The 23,353-nt window shown below is 33.2% G+C and overlaps 1 protein-coding gene across 4 annotated transcripts; it reads right to left on the bottom strand.

Moving 5' to 3' along the window:
• Positions 1 to 6,858: 6,858 nt before the first annotated feature.
• LOC139529731 (alpha-N-acetylgalactosamine-specific lectin-like) lies at positions 6,859 to 22,816 on the bottom strand. 4 transcript variants are annotated; one of them, XM_071325601.1, is made up of 9 exons: positions 22,750 to 22,816; positions 17,601 to 17,724; positions 17,218 to 17,285; positions 15,325 to 15,453; positions 13,227 to 13,391; positions 10,493 to 10,581; positions 9,531 to 9,645; positions 7,677 to 7,902; positions 6,859 to 6,990 (listed from the first exon to the last, which is right to left on the bottom strand). In XM_071325601.1, the coding sequence occupies exons 3-9, from the start codon at positions 17,279 to 17,281 to the stop codon at positions 6,981 to 6,983; spliced, it is 798 nt and encodes a 265-aa protein (XP_071181702.1). In that variant the 5' UTR covers positions 17,282 to 17,285; positions 17,601 to 17,724; positions 22,750 to 22,816; the 3' UTR covers positions 6,859 to 6,980. The 4 variants fall into 4 exon arrangements, with proteins under 4 accessions (XP_071181702.1, XP_071181700.1, XP_071181703.1 ...); XM_071325599.1 differs by lacking the exon at positions 22,750 to 22,816 and adding an exon at positions 18,508 to 18,590; XM_071325602.1 differs by lacking the exon at positions 17,601 to 17,724 and having other exon boundaries at positions 22,750 to 22,794.
• Positions 22,817 to 23,353: the final 537 nt, after the last annotated feature.

Here is a 23,353-nt window from a genome sequence, read left to right as displayed (position 1 = left end):
GAGCTACTACCATCACAAAATCCATTACAGAGAGGGTTTACAGAGGGCGCATCAAGCCTCTTTGCAGCCTTTATTACAACTGAAACTATTCTAATATATCGTCTTCTTCAAATATTATTAGAACTTGTTGCACTGGATGCAGAAAAGGCATTTGACACCCTGAGTCATGAGATCATGTTAAATAAGCTTTATCATGATGGAATTGAGGGAGATATGTGGATCCTACTACGGAACATCTATCAAGATCTGTCTCTCAAAATCAAGTGGAATAATGAAACATCAGAAAGTATTAATATCATGCAAGGGGTTCGTCAAGGAGCAAAATTATCATCTCTGCTATACAAGCGATACAATAATACCATTCTCAATGCAATATCCAGTAGTAATCTAGGCGCAAAAATAGGCAACATACAAGTAGGCTCTCCTACATGTGCGGACGATATTGCCTTACTGAGTGAGCGGTCAGATTTACAGGCAATGCTCAATATTATAGACTTCCACACTAAAAGAGACATGGTTAAAATTAATCCAGACAAATCAGAGATAATGTGCGTATCTAAAGGATTAAAGCAACAAACGCATTCATACAGCTTCAATGGAAAAGAAATAAAAAGAGTAGAAAAGCTGAAGCATCTAGGTATCACCAGGGCAACAAATGGCAAAGTCAACTTGGACGAAAGGCTAAAAACTGGCCGGCAAACTATATATGCCTTGCTAGGTTCTGGCCTACATGCCAGAACAGGAATGTCACCGCTGGTACTTAAAAAGATCTGGAAAACATATGTTGTCCCCCGCTATCTTTATGGACTCGAAGTACAAATATGCATGAAAAAGGATGTATCTGAACTAGAAAAGTTACAGAGGAAAATGTTCAAACAATTTCAATGTCTACCAGATAGGACAGCATCTGCAGCAGTATATATACTAATAGGAGCTGAACCCATTGAATCGATACTGGACAAAAACATGCTAGCCTTATTTCTTTCAATTTCTCGCCTAGATGGCTCAATAGAACATCAAATCCTAGAATGGGAACTAGAAATCAGCACAGAATTTGACAATTCCTTCATCTGTCGTATAAGCAAAATTTTACAAAAATATCAACTCCCAACAGCAGAAGAAATTATGAAAAATCCTCCATCAAAATATATTTGGAAAAAACAACTTCAAAAAGCCATAAATGATTACTGGTCTTCAATTTGGACAGAAGAATGTAATACAAAATCAACACTCAAACATTTATCGTTGCAAAATAATCCGGTAAATAATCCGCATAACATTTGGAAATGTGTTCGAAATAATCAATATGACATCAAAAAAGCGGAATTGAAATGTAAGCTAGTAACTGGTACCTACATGCTTCAAAGTATAAAAGCAAAATTCAGTAAAAATATAGTACTGCCTGACTGTAAGCTATGTAAGGACAATGATGAAACCCTTGAACATTTTCTCCTGGAATGTACTAGGCTAGGTGATGTACGACAAAAATGCATGGCGAAGCTAGTCAACAAGCTAAGAGAGATAGAAGGGGGTGGTACAATCGACGTCAGTAATGATGAAATACTGATGGAAATTATACTGGATTGTTCTAAGACAAATATACTGAATAATCAGCCAATGGACAAGCTACTGGATATAGAAAGGCAAACACAAGATCTTTGCTACCAGTTACATATAAAGCGAACAAAACTTTTATGTGACATTAAGTAAAAGAAATGTATGAAGGCTCTAATTATTTTAGATTTTAACTTTTATAAATCTAAAGTATATATTTAAATACTGAAATAGCAAATAAGTCTTACTAAAATGTTCTAGATTTTAACTATTAAAGTTTTCAAGTAATATAACACCGAAATCGTAAATATATGGTGTGTACTGTCTGCATGGGATGCCAAGCTAACTAGTACACTCTATAATATCTTCAAATCAAGAGCAATATCCAATATAGTCTGTACAGTCTGCATGGGATGCCAAGCTAACTTGTATCAGTCTATCAAGAAGTGCGTGATTTATACTTTTTAATGATAGCCTTGGCAGGGCACTTATAGTTTTATTAAATAAGCTGTAAATAACATTTTTATCATAATATAGTGGTGAACGCTATTGCCGCAATAGTTCTGTGTACATTTCTTATCGTGATATTGTATTTGCAACTTGTGCTGTGTACATTTTTATTGTGATACAAGTGGTGAACATTAGCTGCATACATTTTTACCGTGATATCGTGTTGATTCTTATTACCGCAATTGTGATGTGTATATAATATTTTTAACTTATTATCGTCGTAATATTTTAAGACTTTTAAAATATCTCTTTTAGTCGTACATATTTTTAATGTAAATATAAAGATATCCGCATTCTCGGTGTGTAAATTAAATTGCTCATCCGATAAGTGGAGTGCTCCGATTAAACGGAGGTGAATACCTGTACAGAACAGAACAGAACAGAACTGCATTCAAGTTACCTATGATGCTTCCTTGTTTGCTTTTGATACAGGTAGGAAAGAGACATTTACACACATTTTACATGCCTATGGCCCATAAGGTATCGCCCCCTGGTGTCAGCTGCCTTTAGGAAACCATAATGCTTTCCTATTTGCTGCTGACACAGGATGAGTCATGGACATGTTTAATTTCTACTTTCTTTTTGGCTAATTATTATATATTTAATTGATCCAACTTTTTGTGTACTATACATATGTGGATATCTATTTTTCTTTTTTTCTTTTTGGGCTGCTTGTTTGTTATCTATATCAACCACACTTGCAATAAAATGCATTAGTATTAAAAAAAAAACATACTATAGATTCTTTATCTACGTATTCTTTAAGAACTTAAATAGTTCTCGTTTAACTTTTTTTTTTTTTTTTTATCTCATTGTTTGTATTGTATTATGAAAAAATTATTGATGTTGTAATGTTTATGCCCTTTGGGGCCCATAATTGGAAAATAAAATATCTTAAAAAAAAAAAAATATCTTATCTTATAAATGTAGCTGTACAGTGGAGCCTATGGAAAGTTCACCATTTAATAACCGAAAATCAACATATTTTTAAACTTTATTTTTTTGTTCTGGGAGCGAATCTCGGTTCATTTAAAATACAGGAATACAGAGTTGGTGTATGTGGGTTCGATTCCCACCCTAAGCAATCATTTATTTCAGCTGGTGCAAAGCGGGCAGTTTAGCTTAGTGGCCCCACACTGACTTTGTTGTTTCTATCAAAAAATTCAGGCGGCTGCGGCCAGGTCTTGACAATTTTTTTCTTTTGAATACCTTTTACAACAAAACCATGGTATAATTGTGAAAATTATACCATGGATAGCTATGGTATAATTTTCGGTTATTGAGATTTATACTCGGGTTGCACTCCCATAGGTTACATTGTACAGCTATAGGTTAACGACATATAAACCAAGATTCAGACAATTTCAGTCATTAAGGGAGATCAGTTATTAAACTGTCAAATTTTAGCTCGGAGAACTAGAACATTGTGTTCCTGAGAAGAATATTAGAATTTATTTCATAATATCTATTTTGTCTTTAATCTTTATATATAAAGACATTTAATAACCAAACGAATATGTTTCCCTGTCGTCATAGTACTCATGCATATTATCCAGAACCTAACCACATATATATAATACCTTTAATTGTGTGTGCCAGCATCACGTCCAACTATGAATTAACGTTTTCTTTCCAGTAGTCCCCTGTTATACATTACATTTAGTCTAAATAGTTATGTCGTCTTGAAGGAATGCGTCACAAAAAAAATAGCCTTTCAAGACGTCATAACTATTTGGAATACATTTATGATAACTTTCAATGAATGTCGGTTTTTTTAAATGATTTTATTATTCTTCAACAATATTTAAAACCGACAAGTTTTTTTTTCTTAAAGCAGCAACCATTTGATTTTCGGGAGGGGGGAGGGGGGGGGGGTATGGATTTTTTTCAGAACAAACTTTTTTCAGCGAAAAACAATCTATTTTTGGGGGGACAAGTCGAAAACAATTTTTTTCTTTCAATTTTAGCATTATTTTTTTTCTATCCATAGCCCCCCCCCCCCGAAAATTAAATGGTTGCTGTCTAATAGCCCCTCCCCCATATTTCCCCGCAAAGAAAAAATATGAAAATAAAAAATATACAATCCCCCTCCCCTGAAAATGAACGTAAAGCAAATAAAAATATGTACATCTATTCACCATACCAAAAAAAGAATGATGATCAACATATGATTTAATGCTGAGATGATAATTTTCTTCCAGGTTTATTGTTTCTATTTTTAGACATAAACGCGGTCGTGTTAGAGAGCACCCTTTTCTTCTTTATAAGTTTACGTTACAGGTTACGATCAAAGATAGAAGATGATATTGTCTTTTAAAGTATAATATATAGCAACATTACAGTCTACCCTAACTTTATAGTGTATTCAGTATACTATCAGTATGTTTACATTAAATACACTATCCTTTTGTACCTATGAGGGGGAGGACAGGGGGGTACCCTTCTCCCTTCTCCCACCCTCTTCTCCTTTCTCCTACCCCCGTTCTCCTTTCTCCCATTAGAATAAAACATCTCCTTTTGAGATATTTTTTCTGGAAATATTAGAAAAAATTTTAAAAGGAGAGATATTTTATTTTTTCTCCTTTCTCCAACTTTTTCTCCTTTCCCCCAGCCTTCCTCTCCTTTCTCCTACCCCCTTTCTCCTTTCTCCCACCACCTTTCTCCTTTCTCCTACCCCCTTTCTCCCTGTCCTCCCCCTCACCTATGGTTAGGAACACTTTTGTGAAACACTCGCAGCTGAAATCTTAATTTGCATGGGACGTGTATGTATTTAGATCTATTTATATATGTTTATTCTTTATTTGTGCTTTGTGATTATTTACTTGGGATGAGTAAAAAGTAGCTGTTTTAAAAAAAATACACCAATTTTGCTTTCGAGCAATTGAAAACTAGGCAACGGATAGTGGCACTGGTCTGGTGAGCAATAATTTGCCAAATTTAGGCCTTTTTTGTTTGTTGTTTTTGTGTTGGTTTGTTTGGAATTTAAAAAAAAGATAGTATTTTCTCGACTAAATGTTGAACTTTCAAATCTTCATCTTTGCTGAAATAAGTTTTTTTTAAGCCTTTTTTGTCTGAGGTGACTGATGGACAACAATACAAGTGGACGTGGCCGGGTACTTATACATCCCGACACAAAAAGACACAATGAACAGATCTGAGAGTACTCGCAGTTAACTGACAGCTAGTTCAAAGCCACTTACAACTAATAAAAAATCATGCATCTAAGACTAAACTATCAATCCGTACACATCCAACATCCAATGGAGTTAGTCTAAAGACGTCATAAACAGCCAGAGAAAAACATGACCTTAAAAATTGTGCAATGCCAAGTTACAGGTATCGACATATTGTAGATCCATGAATATGTATATAAGATACTAGTAATATTTAGTTAGCTTTTAATTTACCGATAACAAAATCAATATTTATACCAATAAAAACAATATTCAATGATCTTATTACAGTTTTTAATAGGTAACCTTTTAGAATTAGTTTATTTAAAGGAGCGACAAGTTTACATATGGATCATTTATATATTTCCGGGCACGGTTAACAATATTTCCGTATTAATGAGGATGTGCTATCTTTTGCATTTACAAAATCCATTATCGAACATTCTAAAATGCAGTTAGAGAACAATTTTGATCCGAAATTCAAAACACTTCAACATTTTCAAGAGGACATAACCCAATATAAATATACATGATGCATATTGGTTGTCGTATGTTAATGTAAAATGTTTAAGGCACTTTATAGCTTTGGGTCCGTGTTGAAGACCGTACCTTGACTTATGATAGGTTTTTTTTCTAAATTATTATTATGGAAAGTTGTCTCATTGGACGGAGTTTAAGAAGTTCGCGTATTTAAGATTAGTCCATCAATAAACAGGGGTTTTGGGATAAACTCATCAATGAAGTGTCCAGTTATTCGTCCCATATCATACACTCAGTTCGTTTATATATGCGTCGGTGCCACTGATGGGTGAGTATGATTCAATTAAAATTATAACGACAATCATCCCTATCACACACATCTTCAAATAGACTGTCCTTATGCAAATTAAAACATAAGCTCTGCCCGATCAGTTGAAATAACATTAGTAATAGTTGTCAGTTATGATTTTAGTGTTCCTGGTTGAGATTTATCTGACAAGCACCATATAAGGAACACGATATTTATGTATCGAAAGTGTTATTTTGATATGAGCACTGGGTCGATACCCCTGCTGTTGGACTGTTAGATCTCGAGGTTATCTTTATACCACTTATCAACATCCGGTACATGAACTGACATGACATATATTGGATAAGAAGGTGAGGAATATTTGCCAATGAGACAAAGTTTATAAGAGAGTAAATAAATAGAATTTGCACATATAGGACCGAAAACATCATGTGAAAAAAAAAACTAACAAGAAAAGTAACGACCTGATTGATTTACCAAACAATGAAACAAATCCAAGAAATGTTATAAAGCAATTAACGACAACCATTGATTTGAAAGGCTACTGACTTGGTTCTTGCACACATAGAAAAGTAGTGGGTCAATGGTTTCACATCACAACATACGAACAATAACTTATTTCATTATAATGGCCAGGTGATGACATAGAGTTTGATTCAGAAATTTGGATAGCTTCTTCTCTTTAGCATATGTATGGTCATTGTTGTCTTGTTATATTTTCCCATACATACTAACATATTTATTCATCCATGACTTTCAAATTTTACGGTTCTACATGTATCGATAGAATTTATTATATAAATATCACCAAGAACTATAAACCAAAAAAAGTTTTGTATTTAGTCTCTCAATATTTTATTAGAAATGCAATATATTCCATGTTTGGCTCCTAAGTTATTAAATAGCATGTCTCCCTCAGATAATTCAAATCGCTCTCACAAAACCGGCAATATTCAGGTCAATCTATAAAATGAAGAATATTAAATATTATATATAATGTTTGAATTTAGTTTTAGGTAGCAAACCATTTTTGGATAAGTTCATCTGTTGATGTTAGCAATATCTCACCGTTAATATCTCGTTTTGACATATATGAAAAAATAAAGAGAGCCTTATAACGATGTATCGTCAATTCAGCCACGAACATATAAGACACAACAATAGATATACGGAAATCTGGTATGGGTGCCAATGAGACAAATCTCAATCCAAGTCGACGTCACAACTTGTTAAAGTAAACCATTATTGGTTACATTCCAAACTACGGTTGTTTACGTTCATAACAATTGAAAATTAAAGCATTTAAAGAAAATAAAATTACTCGTTGATACGGTTTTTGAATATTTAATTGTTACATTCTTTTAATGAAAAGAGACACATCCACATATGCTTTTAATACAGTTTAAAAAAAAAAAAAAAAACACACGAATTGCGAGAATTTAACTTAATACTTTGTATACCTTGTATTATAGAATAATGCCCGAATCTTTTTTCGTTCGTATCGCATTATCATTCATAGATATGAAACAACTATGTTGTAGACTATGCCATATACATAGACAATTACACAGGTCCTTGAGCAACTTTTAAAAAAACCGCATATTTCTAAAAAAATTTAACAAATTAAATGTTGGTGCAATGCTACTTACTTAGTTTTGCAGATATATCTCCTATAAGCTGAACAATTTTCGTCGTGCCATTTATTAGCATATTTAGAGTCTAGCACAACACACTTAACGAGTGGGCCTGGATTATCTTGGCTATCTACTTTATCAGGTTGCTGTGGTGACCAATCACTGTAGTTAAAAGGTACACCAGACTCCCACTTAAATGACTGGTCATTGTCATCATATACTAGGCCAATCCAGTATTGTACTTGAAATGATAGTTCCAACATGATAAATACATATGGTGTGTTGAATTGTAAAACAAAACCGAGCATCAGAGCTACAAATTGTATGCATTTCTTTTGAAAAATTATTAATATGATTTCATTAACAGCACAGTTTCGATATGCATGCAATTTCAACGATTTATAATTGACACTATGCAATTAGAATTCGCGTTAATTTACCCAATGACAATGTAAATCTACAGACATAAAATGGTATTTTTGATGATAACAAACACATATCATTATCAGAATTGAATGCTTATGATATTCTATATCGTTATATATATATATATATATATATATATATATATATATGGATCTATATGGATTCACGCATTTTCATATAATACACACACGGTGTGACAACAACTAGTACACCTTAGTGTAAGAACATGTAAAAAATCAGAAATACCAAACTCGGAGATAAAGCATAGAAGGAAAATCCCTAGGCTATTTTCCAAATCAAAAGCTCATACACATTTGAATGAATTGATAAAAACTGTCATATTTCAGACTTGGTTTAGGTGTGACGAAATTTATTTTGTGATTTTATCTTTTATCAAATATTTGCTTATTATTCATAAATTGTTATTTATGAAAGTCAGTTCACTATCTTATATGCATGGCTAAAAAAGGTATGTATCCATTGCAACCTGATTTCCACCATACTCATGCATTTACACGTCAGGTGACTATCATGTGACAGGAAGCACGTAGTTTGTCATACAGGTAAAGTGGTTAGGCAAAACAAACCTAGATTTCGAGGCGAACAGACATTAAGTCTGCTGCAGTTCAGATATATTTTGTGATATCACAAGGACACAGACAATATGATGAATTTGCCCAGAAGTTTGTCCATGCAATTATGTGCTCAGTTTTGGAGCAATAGCGTTGATATGGTTAGACAACGTACATGTACGTTCAATTTATTGACTGAAAACGTCCCAAATACCAATTGAGTTTAATGTTTCATACGATGGCCAATATTATGTTATGTGGCAGAAGTTATGTAATTTGCGTATATAGAAGGTGTGGTCAGTTTTACCGGAACTTAATGTGTTTGATTTTCCAGAAGTGGCATATCAGTATTAATCTGTGCAATTAGTGCAATATTTAACGAAGAAAATATAGAGTGAGCCATACATCGTATTATTGTTATTAATGATATGCAATACAATATTAAAAAATGAAAAGTTTAAACACGTAAAAGGTTAGATTATTTCAATTTGAGAACAATTGATGTTCTAAGCAACGTCCCAGATCTTGACCACAGAGAGAGAGTCTATAGTGGTACATGTAGCTGTGATAAAACATTTTGCTGATTTGTTTCAATATATACTAAATAACTCTTTAAGTGTGTTTACTATTTGTATTCATTTGCATGTTGTAATTATATTTAGGACTGTTTAATATTGTGCAGTTAAGTTTCAGTGAATATCATTTTTACTTGTGTTTGTACGTCATTACAAGATACATTTTCTAATGTATGAGTAAAAGTGGTGGTACAGCTAGCTAAACCTCTCCTTTGTTTGACCGTCTCATGACATTAAATTATATTGACAACGATACGTGAACAAAATAATCAGACACATTAGCTAACACTTATTACGTTTTTCCCGGGCATTGGGCATTTCTGTTATTAGTGTAGCTACAACTAATATAAAATTGTTTTCGTCTTCACTTTCAATACTGGTCAAATGTCCACCTTGAGACCTGCAGATATCCTACAACAATAAAACAACTATGGTTTTTATTCTATACACAAGATACTCGTTTATGTATATAAAGACGCGTCAGTGAATCGGATTTGTTGAAAATAAAGTACGAAGCGTACACTGGTAAGTCATATCCAACTAAATAAACATCACGTGACTTTGGTGCTGATTAACCTGACTCGTTTTTATCTTTTTTAAATGTTGGTGCTGACAGTTTCATTTTTGTTTGAATATCTCTCTGGAGATTCGTTCAAAAACGTTTATTGTGCTCCTTATTTCCCCGTTGACTCAATTTTAAATCTAGCGACACCATATCTTATTTTTCTTCAAATTCACAAATTCCGTAAATAAAAGTAATACCTAACAACTCGATTCAGAATATTAAAACACATATCTGACGGAAAATTTTCAAAACAGTTTATTGTTATTGCAAATACGTCCATCATCGGTTGAAAAAAGTGATTTTGCGAGATTTTAAAAATGACAGATGTGTTTTAAAATTTTCATCATCGTTTATTTTTCGTGCAGAATCTGTGATGTGTCTGTTATATTCCTCAATGATATTTGGTTATGGTTGATTTCAAAATATCTTAATGAAAACTAATTTAGTGTGAAACAAATAACACGGGGACATTTATTTTGAGAGATATCCAGAAACGAGTTAACATTGAAATCACGGAGCGTAATTTTCCTGCTTGATTTTAATTTTCCAGCCTTATAATTTTACCGTTATGCAAATTCATAAATTTATTGCTATTTGTATTAATTGCAATTAATAAAGAATTGAGTAATAGAAAATTAAAACATGTAATGATTAAAACGATCAAATAGTATTTCAAGATATTAAATTGCTTACCTTCGCGTCAGAATAAGGGGTGTTTGAACAAACGAATTTGTACTTATACCCACGAAAGTAGGCCACCGTGTCAGGACATGCCGGTGATACTAAAGTTATAAAGATATCAAAATTAATATTTCCTGTTTTTATGTTCAGACACAATGACTGTGGTTCTTAAAAGACAATAACAATCAAAACCAAGGAGTAAACCAAAAGACTCACAAAACCAAAAGACATTTACGTCAACAGTTACAAATAATAAATAAAAAAACAACACGAAATCCAATAAAACCCGGGAGTGAAACCATTTCCTGCACCGTATATGTCGCCCGTCGTGTTATTTCTTTGTTCAGTTCGGTAATGATGGAAGGGTATTATGACTGAGGAAGAATATCATATATGAATTCTGGCCCACTTTTGTCATAATGGCCAATCAGCTCAAGATGGCGACCGTAAAATGTCTTGAGTGATGACCTTAATTTGATTGATTCATAGCCCTTTTGAAAAAGCAGTATTCCTCGTTCAACAAAATCAACGTACTTTGAGCAAGCTCTATTGTAACGTTTTAGTTGAGACACATATACTTCATATGCTCGTGCCGCTTGGATGTTGCTACACAAAAATGGAAAGTTGACTATAGGAAAATTAAAATCATCGTGTTTGTCGTAAATTTTGGTATTTAACCTACCATCAATAGTCATTTAAGAAAAAGGTCTAAATATGAAACAGATGTATCTGTGTCGGTAGTATCTTTAATATCAAGTTAACTTATATATATTTAATGTAAGTGATCACTGAATCTATTATTATTTAGAGAAAGTGCATCATCAATATACCGAAGGGTGAAATTAAAAGACTGCGCTAATTTCTTTTCCCCTTTCTGTACAAGCTCTTGGATAAATTCTGCTTCATAAGAATACAAAAACAAATCTGCAAGTAGGAGAGCGCAATGGGTACCCATTGGGATTCCAATAGTCTGTTGGAAGACCAAACCTACAAATTCAACAAAAATGTCAAACGTGGCAGTGATATCCTCTTTGGTGTATTTTTTGCTTGACTCTGTATGATTTTCCACAAAGTAATCTGAATCCCTGCCTATAACTAGATATTCAAAACGTCTAGTGCCTTTTTTGTTAAAGAAACATAACCTGACGAGGTCTTTCAGTCGACCTTTAAGTTTAGTATGTGGAATATTGGCATAAAGAGTTGAATTTTAATGTTGGTACAATGTTTTAATGATTGAGATTGTAAATTCACCAATAACTATTTTGAATTTTTCAGTATCCACATCTGATTTACACCACTTCTTGAATACGTCGTTTCGGAATATTTGTAAAATTTATGTTTTTTGTATTATTCCGAAGTAAAATCATTATTTCGTACACCTTTCTTGATGTCATCAATGATGATCCTTTGTCCTATATGCTCTTCAACTTTGTTAGTTTTTTTTTCATCAGAGCGTGACTGGTTAGTCTTGTGCTGGAAACGCGCGTCTGGCGTATTAAATTCTAAACCTGGCACCTTTTGTTAGCTATTATTAGTGTGTTTCTCAGTTCTATATGTTCTCCCATTTTTTTTTTTGTATTAAAGTTCTATCAGGTAATGTTGTCATGTCAATGTTATATTAAACATCGCCATAAAAGCAGGCGGTTTGGCATGCCACAAAACCAGGTTCAACTCACCATTTCTTTTATCAAAATGTCCTATACCAAGTAAGGACAATCGCCATTCTTATATAATAGTTCGTTTCGGCGCGTGTTACATTTTGATGTTGTGTGTCTGTTGTGTCGTTGTTCTCCTCTTATATTTCCCTCAGCTTTAGTTTGTAACCCGGATTTGTTTTATTTTTGCTCAATCGATTTATGAATTTCGAACAGCGGTATACTACTGTTGCCTTTATCCATGCAAGCTTAAGTTAAATAAGTCCTAAATATAGAAACCATAGTTATAATCCTTAATAAATTCTTATTTATTTTTAAACTCGTATATATCGAAGAGACCAGCTGTCTTAACGTTACACTCTGATTTTCTGGAAGTTTTAGCTTTGACCTTTGGTCAAATTTAACGACGACATCAATATTTTGAGGCTAGTTCTTTCCTTTCCAATGATGTTAAATACAGCCGTGTGTTATTCCGTTTACTCACATAGATAAAAATCGTTGGTTCGGGCTCCATTCTTATATTACAAGTTCATAAACTCATGATAAATGCCAATATTTGAAGCTTTGTATTTGCATCAGACGCTCGATTAAAAAGGTTAAAAAGGCCAGATAAAGTACAGCAGCGCTGACGTGTCTTTCTGGTTCATCTCATTTAGTATCCGAATATCTTCCCACTTAATTGGCGAAATGATCTCGTGTTTACGTCTTAATCAATAATCAATGTTACAAAACTAGTATATTGTTGATATAGATTATCCATGATACTTTCTATTTGCTACATATAACACAACAATCACAGGAAACAGCAGTCCTTGAATATTCTGACTTGGGCTTGGGACATAAGAGCTCGAATATTAGATGGGTAACTATAAAAATGGGGAAACGTACAAATGTACTTAAATGCAAAGATAAACAAAATGAAAAAGGGCCGATTTACCTAGATCCAATGATGTCTGTCGGCAGAGAGGCCCAACGAAATAGTGCATCAATGGATGGAAAAATATCAACCTTATGATATGGGACGAGTTCTGACGTCACACTGACACACCTCGTCTCGAACTTAGGAAATAGATGTTAGTAATTGTTCTTACCACATTGTAGAATATCCCAATGCCATACTGATGATTTACATGAGAGAGATTCGTTTCCAGCAAGTACAAATCCTGCATCACATGCAAAATGTGCCGTTAAGCCATCATTACTTCTTGTTACTGTTACAGAACCATTTTTTAGACTGTCGATTGGAATACACTGAGCTGTTGTTTAAGAAAAAAAAAATCAACAAATACAAAATAGATTAATGATGGTAAATGTTTCTTTCTTCCTTCGTTGGTCTTGTTTTCAAATGTCAAAAGAAATTGCTAAACTGGGGGAGGCATATCGATATATGGGCTGTATCGTATAAAAATCAATTTAGTGCATTAGAAATTTATTTAATATGTTATTTTTCTCGGACTAACAAATCTCTACAACAAGTCTACAACTGCTAGAAAATTGATAAGTTATCAATGGTACAAAACAGACAAGCTTTTGTATTTGAGTTTTCTTAAATGAATCAATGTATAAAGCCGTGTTCACATTGACCTATACTTGGTGGTGTTGTGTTAGTATAACTCACACGAAAACTAAACAAAAGTACGCTTCCATTGATAACAATGTTAACATATAGTTTAACTCATGTTTTGTCTACATGCAGTCGATAATAAAGGTAGAGGTTGTGTGGGTTAAGTGTACACACAACTCAACATTCAGAACATTTCCTTTTCTTCATCTGTAAGCACGCTGATGTAAAATACGTTTTCTGATACGTAATCAAGACATATTTAATATCTTAAAACTCCTGCAAATTATCAAAATGGTTTTTATAAAGGAGCAACCTCTTAACTTCAAAAAATGAAGAGGTTGGAAGTTGGGTTATTGTCAGAATTCTTTTCGAACAAGTTGTATAGATGTGAGCAAATCTTATGTACAGGTAATTAAACAAGTTGTGGAGATGTGAACAAATCTTATGTACAGGTAATTAAACAAGGTGTAAAGATGTGAACACATCTGATGTACAGGTAATTAAACAAGGTGTATAGATGTGAACAAATCTTGTGTACAGGTATTTAAACAAAGCTAAGTGTATAGATGTAAACAAATATAACGTGAATAGTACATTAAACTAATTGTATAAATGTAAACATGTTTACTATACATAGCGTTTGGTGTGAGCATGGTCTAACACATCTACATGTATATGTTCAGTAGATTGATTTGTAGCAGCTCGTATTGTATTGTATAGACAAACGTCGAGTCTTGAGTAAAAATTCTAATTCTGGTATCAATGATGAATTCAAACGCATGAGGGCATAAGATAACGTGTCGATCCTTTGATGAATTTTAATCTAAGCAATTCAAATATGTAATAAAGAAATCAGTGGTGGATCCAAAAATTTTCATAAATGGGGGCCCACTGACTGACCTAAGAGGGGACCAGCTCTAGTCACGCTTCAATGAATCCCTATATAAGCAACCAATTTTTTTCCCCAAAAGGCGGGGGCACGGGCCCCCTTAATCCGCCTCTGAAAATACCTGTATGTGATACTTTCAGAGATATAAGGGGTCAACACTTCAAACAGTTTTGGAGATTTCTATCCTATTGATAGACACACCGATTTTTTTTTATTATTTCAATAGATAAACAAAAGGCCCATATTAAATGAACCAAAATACAAATCTGTTTTACATAAAAATGCTCTTAATATTTACAACAGTCTTGTGAACCAATTTACTTTTAACAAAGTTTCAGGATTTAAGAAAGACACCTGTAAATTTGCAGAAGGAAATGTTTGTTATCACCTTGCAGGGATTTGAAGTCATGCTATTTTTGATATCGAGACAACACCGAATGCACTGTGTCCACTGTTCTATACAACTCGCTCACCTAGACTGAATGAAATAATTCACTTTTCGAGGGGCCTTGTTCCTTTCGTCATCATTTAAATCTGGAGTTGTTAGATATATAATACAGATATATTGCATCTTTATAGAATTAGTAAAATTAATACACTCGACGGAACATTGAAGTAGGACAAAATATTTTTCTGCTTATTATAGCTAAGTTCACCTTTTAAATGATCTAGCTTATATTTACGCAATAAAATGCAAAAAAGTATGTAAGTTCACGAAGACTGGTTGTATACTTACATACGCAACATGGCTTTCTGTTACAGCATTTGCCTGACTCTTTCCATCCTGAACCAAAACTACTCTCACAAGTGGAATCTTTTGTTTGGCCGCATCTGCCCTGTGAGGCTATACATTGACGAGTAAGCTCTAAAAATTTAAGATCTTTTGTTTTAAAATTTCTCTACATCTGCATCTTTGGAAATTTGAACAGTAATTAATGTGTTATTAAAAGATTAGGTTAAATGTGGCAAGGATAACGGGAATACAATTGTTTCTAAATTGATACTTAAATTAAACTTTATCTTTTTCAATCAAAAGAGATGAAGAAAATTGATTAACTATTTCATTCAAATTTGATAGTGTAAATTCATTATATTCTTTAAATAAATCAAAATGATATAACTCCATTACAAGCATTTAAATGAAAATTATTTGAAATATATTTAGTCTGACAAATATTCGACTGCAATTCTTTGCATTAATTATTTTTAAAAGAGGGGCGAAAGATACCAAAGGGACAGTCCAATTCCTAGATCAAAATTAAAATGATAACGGCATTGAAAATGAACTTAAACATTATGGTTTGCTTTCGTGTGATATATTTACCACATACATATCGTGAATTCAACACAATCAACAATGCACTTGAGCATCGGGTTACATTCATTAGGATCACGTAGTTTTAAGCAGGAACAGCCTTATTTTCGAAAGCACCCGGTAGAAAGCTATTAAACCAATAGTTCCAAATGGTACAGTTGAAATCATCCCTTCGTAAATTTTACGGACGCCATCACGAGTTGGTTGACCGTTATGGACTAACCGTTTCACAAATGATATCGGATATGTTTCTAACGTCGTAACTAGAATCCCCTATAGCTAATATGACCTACAGAATCATAAAAAAGGAGATGTGGTATGATTGCCAATGAGACAACTGTCCACAAGAGACCAAAATGACACAGACATTAACAACTATCTTAAGGTCACTGTACGGCCGTCAACAATGAGCAAAGGCTATACCGCATATTCAGCGATAAAAGGTTTCCGATATGACAATGTAAAGCAATTTAAACGTGAAAACTAACAGCTATATTTATATAAAAAATGAACAAAAAGCAATTATGTTACATATAAACAAACGACAACCACTGAATTACTGGCTCCAGACTTTGGACAGGCATATACATAAATAATGTAGATGGACTAAAACATGTTAGCGGGATCCAAATTCCCCTTGACATGGGACAGTTGTATACCAGTAAAACATTAAAACGAAATCAGTGGGAAAAGGTTTAACTCATCAGATTGACAAAAATACAAGTGGACGTTGCCGGGTACTTGTACATCTGGACAACAAAAATACACTAGGAACAGATCTGAGAGTTCTTGCAGTTATCTGACAGCTAGTTCGAAGCCACTAACAACTAATAAAAAAAAGCATGCATCTTAGACTAATCAGACTATTTATCGGATTTGTTTTAACATGAACAACACGACGGCTGACACATGTGGAGCAAGATCTTCTTTCCCTTCTGGAGCACCTGAGATCACCCCTTGTTTTTGGTGTGGTTCGTGGTACTAATTCTTTAGTTTTTTATGTTGTGGTATGTGTACTATTGTCTGTCTGTTTTTCTTGTTCATTTTTGCCATGGCGTTGTCAGATTATTTCCGATTTATTAGTTTGACTGTCCCTCTGGTATCTTTTGTTCCTCTTTTAAAGCTTTGGCCGTTTTTTTCTATCCATTAAAAATCTAAATATCATTTTGTTATTTATATTTACAGTGATCCCTTTTGACAGTTTATTCATTCATATAAATAAAGGCAACAGTAGTATACCGCTGTTTGAAAGTCATAAATCGATTGATCCGGGTTACAAACTAAACCTGACTGGCTATATAAAATGTCGCTTACTTCCTGCATCAGCCTCATGGTATATGATGAGCGCAATCAGAGTGGCGTACAAACAGTTAAACATGGTCCTGGAACATTTACATATTTTATTTAACGTGTAGAATATTTATTTTATAAATATGGCATACAGTATAATATTTACAGTATTAATATGGAATACAGTATAATATTTACATTATTTATATAACATGATTTAGAACATCTACATTTATACATGTAATTAATTGATTAAACAATTTTCGTTTGTAGCACTTAAGTAAATATGTCTAGTACGAACATACAAGGAATAAGCTATTGATTAATTATTTGTCGTTTGTATTATGTGGTAACTATTTGTAGCATAATGCTCAAAAAGATCGTATAATTGAAGCTCTTATATTTACCTGCCCGGTCTGTAAAGTTTAAGAAAATATACTTTCTGGATGCTATCAAATCTGTGTTTCTATTTCATTGTTTATCACTGACAACATATTCACAAATATCTCGAAACAAATATAGTTCTCTTTTCTGATATTTAAAAAAAAATAAATATAAATCATAATACGAACCAGTATAAAAATATGACTTAATGTGTTATACTCAATACCTTCAAGGTTATATATATTTTAAAGACAAAACACACTCTGATTAGAATTTATATATTGTTTCTCGAATTCAAACCAAATAAAGGATGTTGCAAACCAAGTTTACAGTAATTTACAGATGTTTTAATCTGGTAAATGTATATATGAAAAGACATACTATCAAACATAATTGCAAGAATCGCTTAGGTGCGACATAGTGGCGGCTGGGTCCGTCGTTGTTTACTAAGAAGCACGTTCTCGGTGCATTGTGGAATTCGGCATTACCCAGATATATGTTTTGCACTTTGAATTTTGGACGTACCGTGTAACTATGATCAAATCGATAGTGAATAAGACTGGTTACACACGTTCATCATAGAATTAAGTTATTCATATTTCAACATTCGACCCTTAGAAATTTTATATATTTGACAAAACTATGATTAGAACCCCGCCATCCTGGTCAATATTTCAAACGTGAATAATCAGTATGAAAAGGCAATAGCAATCAAAACCAAGGAGTAAACAAAGACTCACAAAGTTCTAGTATTAGTTATGAAGAAGGTTAATGTTAGTAACGTTTTTATATAAAAAAAAAATGACCAAGCTTTCACTGTGTAAATTAATGTTGTAAGTGTATGTATATGACTTTAAAACAACAACTAGATTTTACCCGATATGATACAGTATGCAACGTCTATATATTAGAAAGTATATGTACACTTACCACGATGTATGAAAGCACACCTTTGGCTATGAAAATGATGTGGCGTCTCAGATTTTAGATCTTATTCAAATGATATATGAAGGCACATGGTTTGTAACAACGATTTGTAACATATGTTGTTTTGCGTAATTTGTTCATATTCATATGATTTACGAGTTTCTTAATGAGAATATCAACAGGTTGACAGGTGTAAAAATAACTTGAAAAATATCAAATAAAAGTACAGAATTTCAAAGTAAATTTAAAAAAAAGGGAAGTGATCAGTAAAAACCGACTATACCTATGCCCTACTATATAATCGAACGCATCGAATGAAAGGTATGCAAGTGAAATTTTGCTATAAAAGAGGGACGAAAGATACCAAAGGGACAGTCAAACTCATCAATCTAAAACAAACTGACAACGCCATGGCTAAAAATGAAAAGGGCAAACATAGAAAACTAAAGAATAAACAACACGAACCCCACCAAAAAACTAGGGGTTATCTTAGGTGCTATCGAAGGGTAAGCAAATCCTGCTCCACATGTGACACCCGTCGTGTTGCTTATGTGATAACAAATCCGGTAAATAGTCTAATTCGGTGGGTCACATTCATGAAAGGGAAGGGGATTGTAGTTACGACGTGAGGAAAATATCCGATATCATTTGTGAAACGGTTATTCCATAACGGTCAACCAACTCGTGATGGCGTCCAAAAAATTTACGAAGGAATGATTTCAACTTCACCATTTGGAACTCTTGGTTTGATAGCTTCCTTGTGAGCAGAAACCCTCTATCAAGAAAATCATGATAGGAAATGCAAACACGGGAATATCGTATCAATTGGGAGATATATACCCCATATGCAGGTGCTGCTGAAATGTTTCTACTTAGAAATGGAAAGTTCACAATTGGAAAGCTGAAATCATCTCTTTTGTCGTAAAGATTTGTTTTCAACTGACCCTCATTGTCAATTTCTAGATGTAAGTCAAGATATGAGGCCGACTTAACTGTATCTGTAGTATCCTTTATCTCTAGCTCGATTGTATAGATGCGTTCCAAATAGTCAACAAATTTTGAATTATTTAGTGAAAGAACATCATCTATGTAGCGAAAAGTATAGTTAAAGGATATTGCTTACTTCTTATCTGTCTTCCTAAGAAGTTCCTGCATAAAGTCAGCCTCATAATAATAAAGAAACAAATCGGCAAGTAGAGGGGCACATTTTGTTCCCATTGGAATGCCGACAGTCTGTTGAAAAACACGTCCTCCGAACGTAACAAATATGTTGTCAATCAAGAAATCAAGCATCATGATAATATCAGTTTCAGAGAATTGGTTGTTCGAATCAGAGTGATCCTTTACAAAGTAGGATTTATCCGTCCCTAAGACAAGATACTTGTATCTACGTTGGCCATTCTTTTTTTACGAAGCAAAGCAATACCAACTCTTTCAATTTGTCTTTTAGCTTGAAATGTGGAATACTAATGTAAATAGTAGAAAAGTCAAATGTTTTAATACTGTTACAAGATGAAAGAGAGTTAGATTGTATGTACTCTAAAAGATCTTTGGAATTTTTAAGTATCAATATCTGATTCACGTCCCCTCTAGAATAGGCAGTTTCACAAAAACGTTGAAGCCCGTCTTTGATTGCTGATAAAATAGATGTTAGTAATTTCGAAAGAGGTTTCATGGAGCACATGGAAGATCCAGCAATATACCGTTGTTTGTAAGGACACTTTTGTAGTTTAGGTATCCAATATAGTGATGGCAGATCCAGTTCTTCATCTTTGGTTGAAATTCCAAAGGAACACAGAACAGACCTATGATTATTCAGGATTTCCTCTTTGGTAAGTGTCGTGAGGGTATATATATGTTGAGTTTCCGAGTGAATTGTCAATACCTAATTCGTTTATCAAGCAGTTAATGTAATGAGTTTTACTCACAAAACGATGTTGTTTGGGGCTTTATCTGCGGGGACAACAACATATTTGTCATGGAGGTAGGATAGGTGTTTTGCAACAATTGGGTCGTTAAAGATTGACGTAGCATGAGCATTGATAGACACATACAGTTTCTGAATTCTGATTTGTATCAACGACCTCACTGCCTTAATCCATTCGGAAAGAGTGTCTACGTCTTCCTTCTCGCGCTTAGCCCATTGCCTGGCATAATCCTCAGCTGAATCCATCAAAATTTTAAAGTTGTATTTCCAATTGATGGATTTAGGCTCACGATATTTTAGACCTTTCGATAACACATTTCGTAGAGAAGTGTTATTAACAAGGTTGAGGTCACCGGTAATAACGTGGCCAGCAGGATTATATGTATATTGGGAACTAGCACAAGTGCAATCAGGAGGTTTAGACTTGAAGTCGTCAATATCGAGATCCTGCAAAACGTGTTTGTAATTGAAAATTTTAGTTGCAATAGGTTTGGTATAGGTATAAGAAATGATTGGTACATACTGGTCTTTGAAATAAGGAGGTATTTTCGATTGAACTACTCAGTAATTTATGATGAAGGATATTGCCGAAGTTGTCGCCATCGATACCTTTGTTGGCAAAGGAAATATTAAGGAAAGATCTTTTCTCTTTTTCATCTTTGCCAATGCGGACTGGCTTGAAAAGTCTGTGACTTGCAATATCCGAAATTATAGCTGTAATTTTGTATTGGTTTGAATGAGGGTTTGTAACAGTGGATTCCAAACAAAAATTGAACACTGTAAAGGATGTATTCTTCTGACGTTTCAGTCTCGTTGAGGAATCTCGTTCTATAATTATTTCTAAAATATGTGATACAAGTGGAAAATTTCAATTAATTTTAAAATGTTATAATCAAACTAAACTCTGTGAAAAATTGAGTATTTCCAATGACAGTTTTTGAGTAATCAATTTGTAAAATTTTATTTCCAATGAAGTCAGTCTTTTAGATTCTTTTTTGAGAAAATGGGTGAGGGATACAAAAAATGAATTTTCCAGAAACATGTACATCCCGCATCCCTTTTTCTTTTCAAATTTCTTAAATATGTATTTTTTCAACCATTTATAACAAAGAAGTTGAAAAAATATGGAATATGTACTTTAAACAGAGAAAAATCACGAAGGAGTAGGTCCGGTAAGGGCCGATTTTGGTCTCAAATTTCAGGTTCATCTAACGAAAGATTTTGAACAATTTTAAAACACTTAAGTGTCTAGTTCAACTGATTCGATTAGTTTATGTGAAAGATTTTAACTGATTTAGTCATTAAAACGCTCCGATTCAAGCCTAAATATTTAAAAACTTTTAAATATGCCAAAAAATGTCACTTTTCAGATAGTTTTTGTCAAGATGAATGTGGCCGCAGCCGTGTTTATCCTCAACCTTTATATATGTTATGTTTTATCATCAAATACAACTTATATTTCAATATAATGAATGAACACGACTGAGTCCACTTTCATTTAAGACGGAAAACATCTAAAATTTAACTAAAATGCTAAAAATTGTGACGATTTCAGTGATTTAGCATGACTTAATGATGCTAGTACCCGATATACGTGCATTGTATTGTCAAAAACAGTCCTCATTTATGTAGCAGAAGTATTCTACTATCCAATAAATAGATAAAAGATTACATTCTCACAATTGTGTAAAACTGCTATATTTTGGGGCCAACAAGGGGTCTTACTGAACCTACTCCTTTCAAAATTTGACAACATGGTAAATTTGACACAAAAAAGGTTCAAAATATGATAAAACTTTCTTATATTAACACTTATCTATAGTTTTGTTTTAATTCAAATTTATTCAGATTGGTCCCCTTCATCCTTATTGAAAGGATGACAAAAAGATTAATTGTTGAATTGTGATTTTTTCCCTGATAATGGCTCAAAAAATAGGTACAAAATTGATGAAAAATAGGAAAATCATCAAAATTGGGTACTTTCAAAGGACCATAGCAAAAGCAGAAGTGCACCACTATATGATTTTTTCTTTATCAATTATTGTTTTACAGTCATATAACTGTAAACGTGAATAATCAGTATGAAAAGACAATAACAATCAAAACCAAGGAGTAAACAAAGACTCACAAAGTCCTAGTATTAGTTATGAAAGAGGTTAATGTTAGTAACGTCTTAATATAAAAAAAAAATGATCAAGCTTTCACTGTGTAAATTAATGTTGTAAGTGTATGTATATGACTTTAAAACAACAACTAGATTTTACCCGATATGATACAGTATGCAATGTCTATATATAAGAAAGTATATGAACACTTACCACGATGTATGCAAACAAACCTTTGGCTATGAAAATGATGTAGCTTCTCAGATTTTAGATCTTATTTAAATGATATATGGATGCACATGGTTTGTAACAACGATTTGTAACATATGTTGTTTTGCGTAATTTGTTCATATTCATATGATTTACGAGTTTCTTAATGAGAATGTCAACAGGTTGACACGTGTAAAAATAACTTGAAAAATATCAAATAAAAGTACAGAATGTAAAAGTAAATTAAATAAGGGAGAAGTCAGTAAAACCTGACTATACCTATGCCCTACTATATCAACGAACGCAACGAATGAAAGGTATGCAATATATGTTCCCAAATAAGGACACACATTTGGAAGATCTTTCAATATATTTTCCAAACTAGGGACACATATTTGCAAGATCTTTCAATATATCCCTTTTTTTGGGAAAATGTATTGAAAGATCTTGCAAATGTGTGTCCTTGTTTGGGAAAATATATTGCAAGACCTTGCAAATCTGTGTCCTTGTTTGGGCCTATATATCAGGGGTATTATAAACATGAACAAAATCTGAAACCAAAAAAACAATACTTAAAACATATTTCGATTGTATTCTAATGAAATGC

This window comes from Mytilus edulis, chromosome 7 (assembly GCF_963676685.1).
Source record: "Mytilus edulis chromosome 7, xbMytEdul2.2, whole genome shotgun sequence".
In the NCBI taxonomy this organism is placed as follows: domain Eukaryota; kingdom Metazoa; phylum Mollusca; class Bivalvia; order Mytilida; family Mytilidae; genus Mytilus; species Mytilus edulis.
The sequence above is the reverse complement of the archived record's forward strand: the minus strand, read 5'-3'. Positions and strand labels throughout refer to the sequence as shown.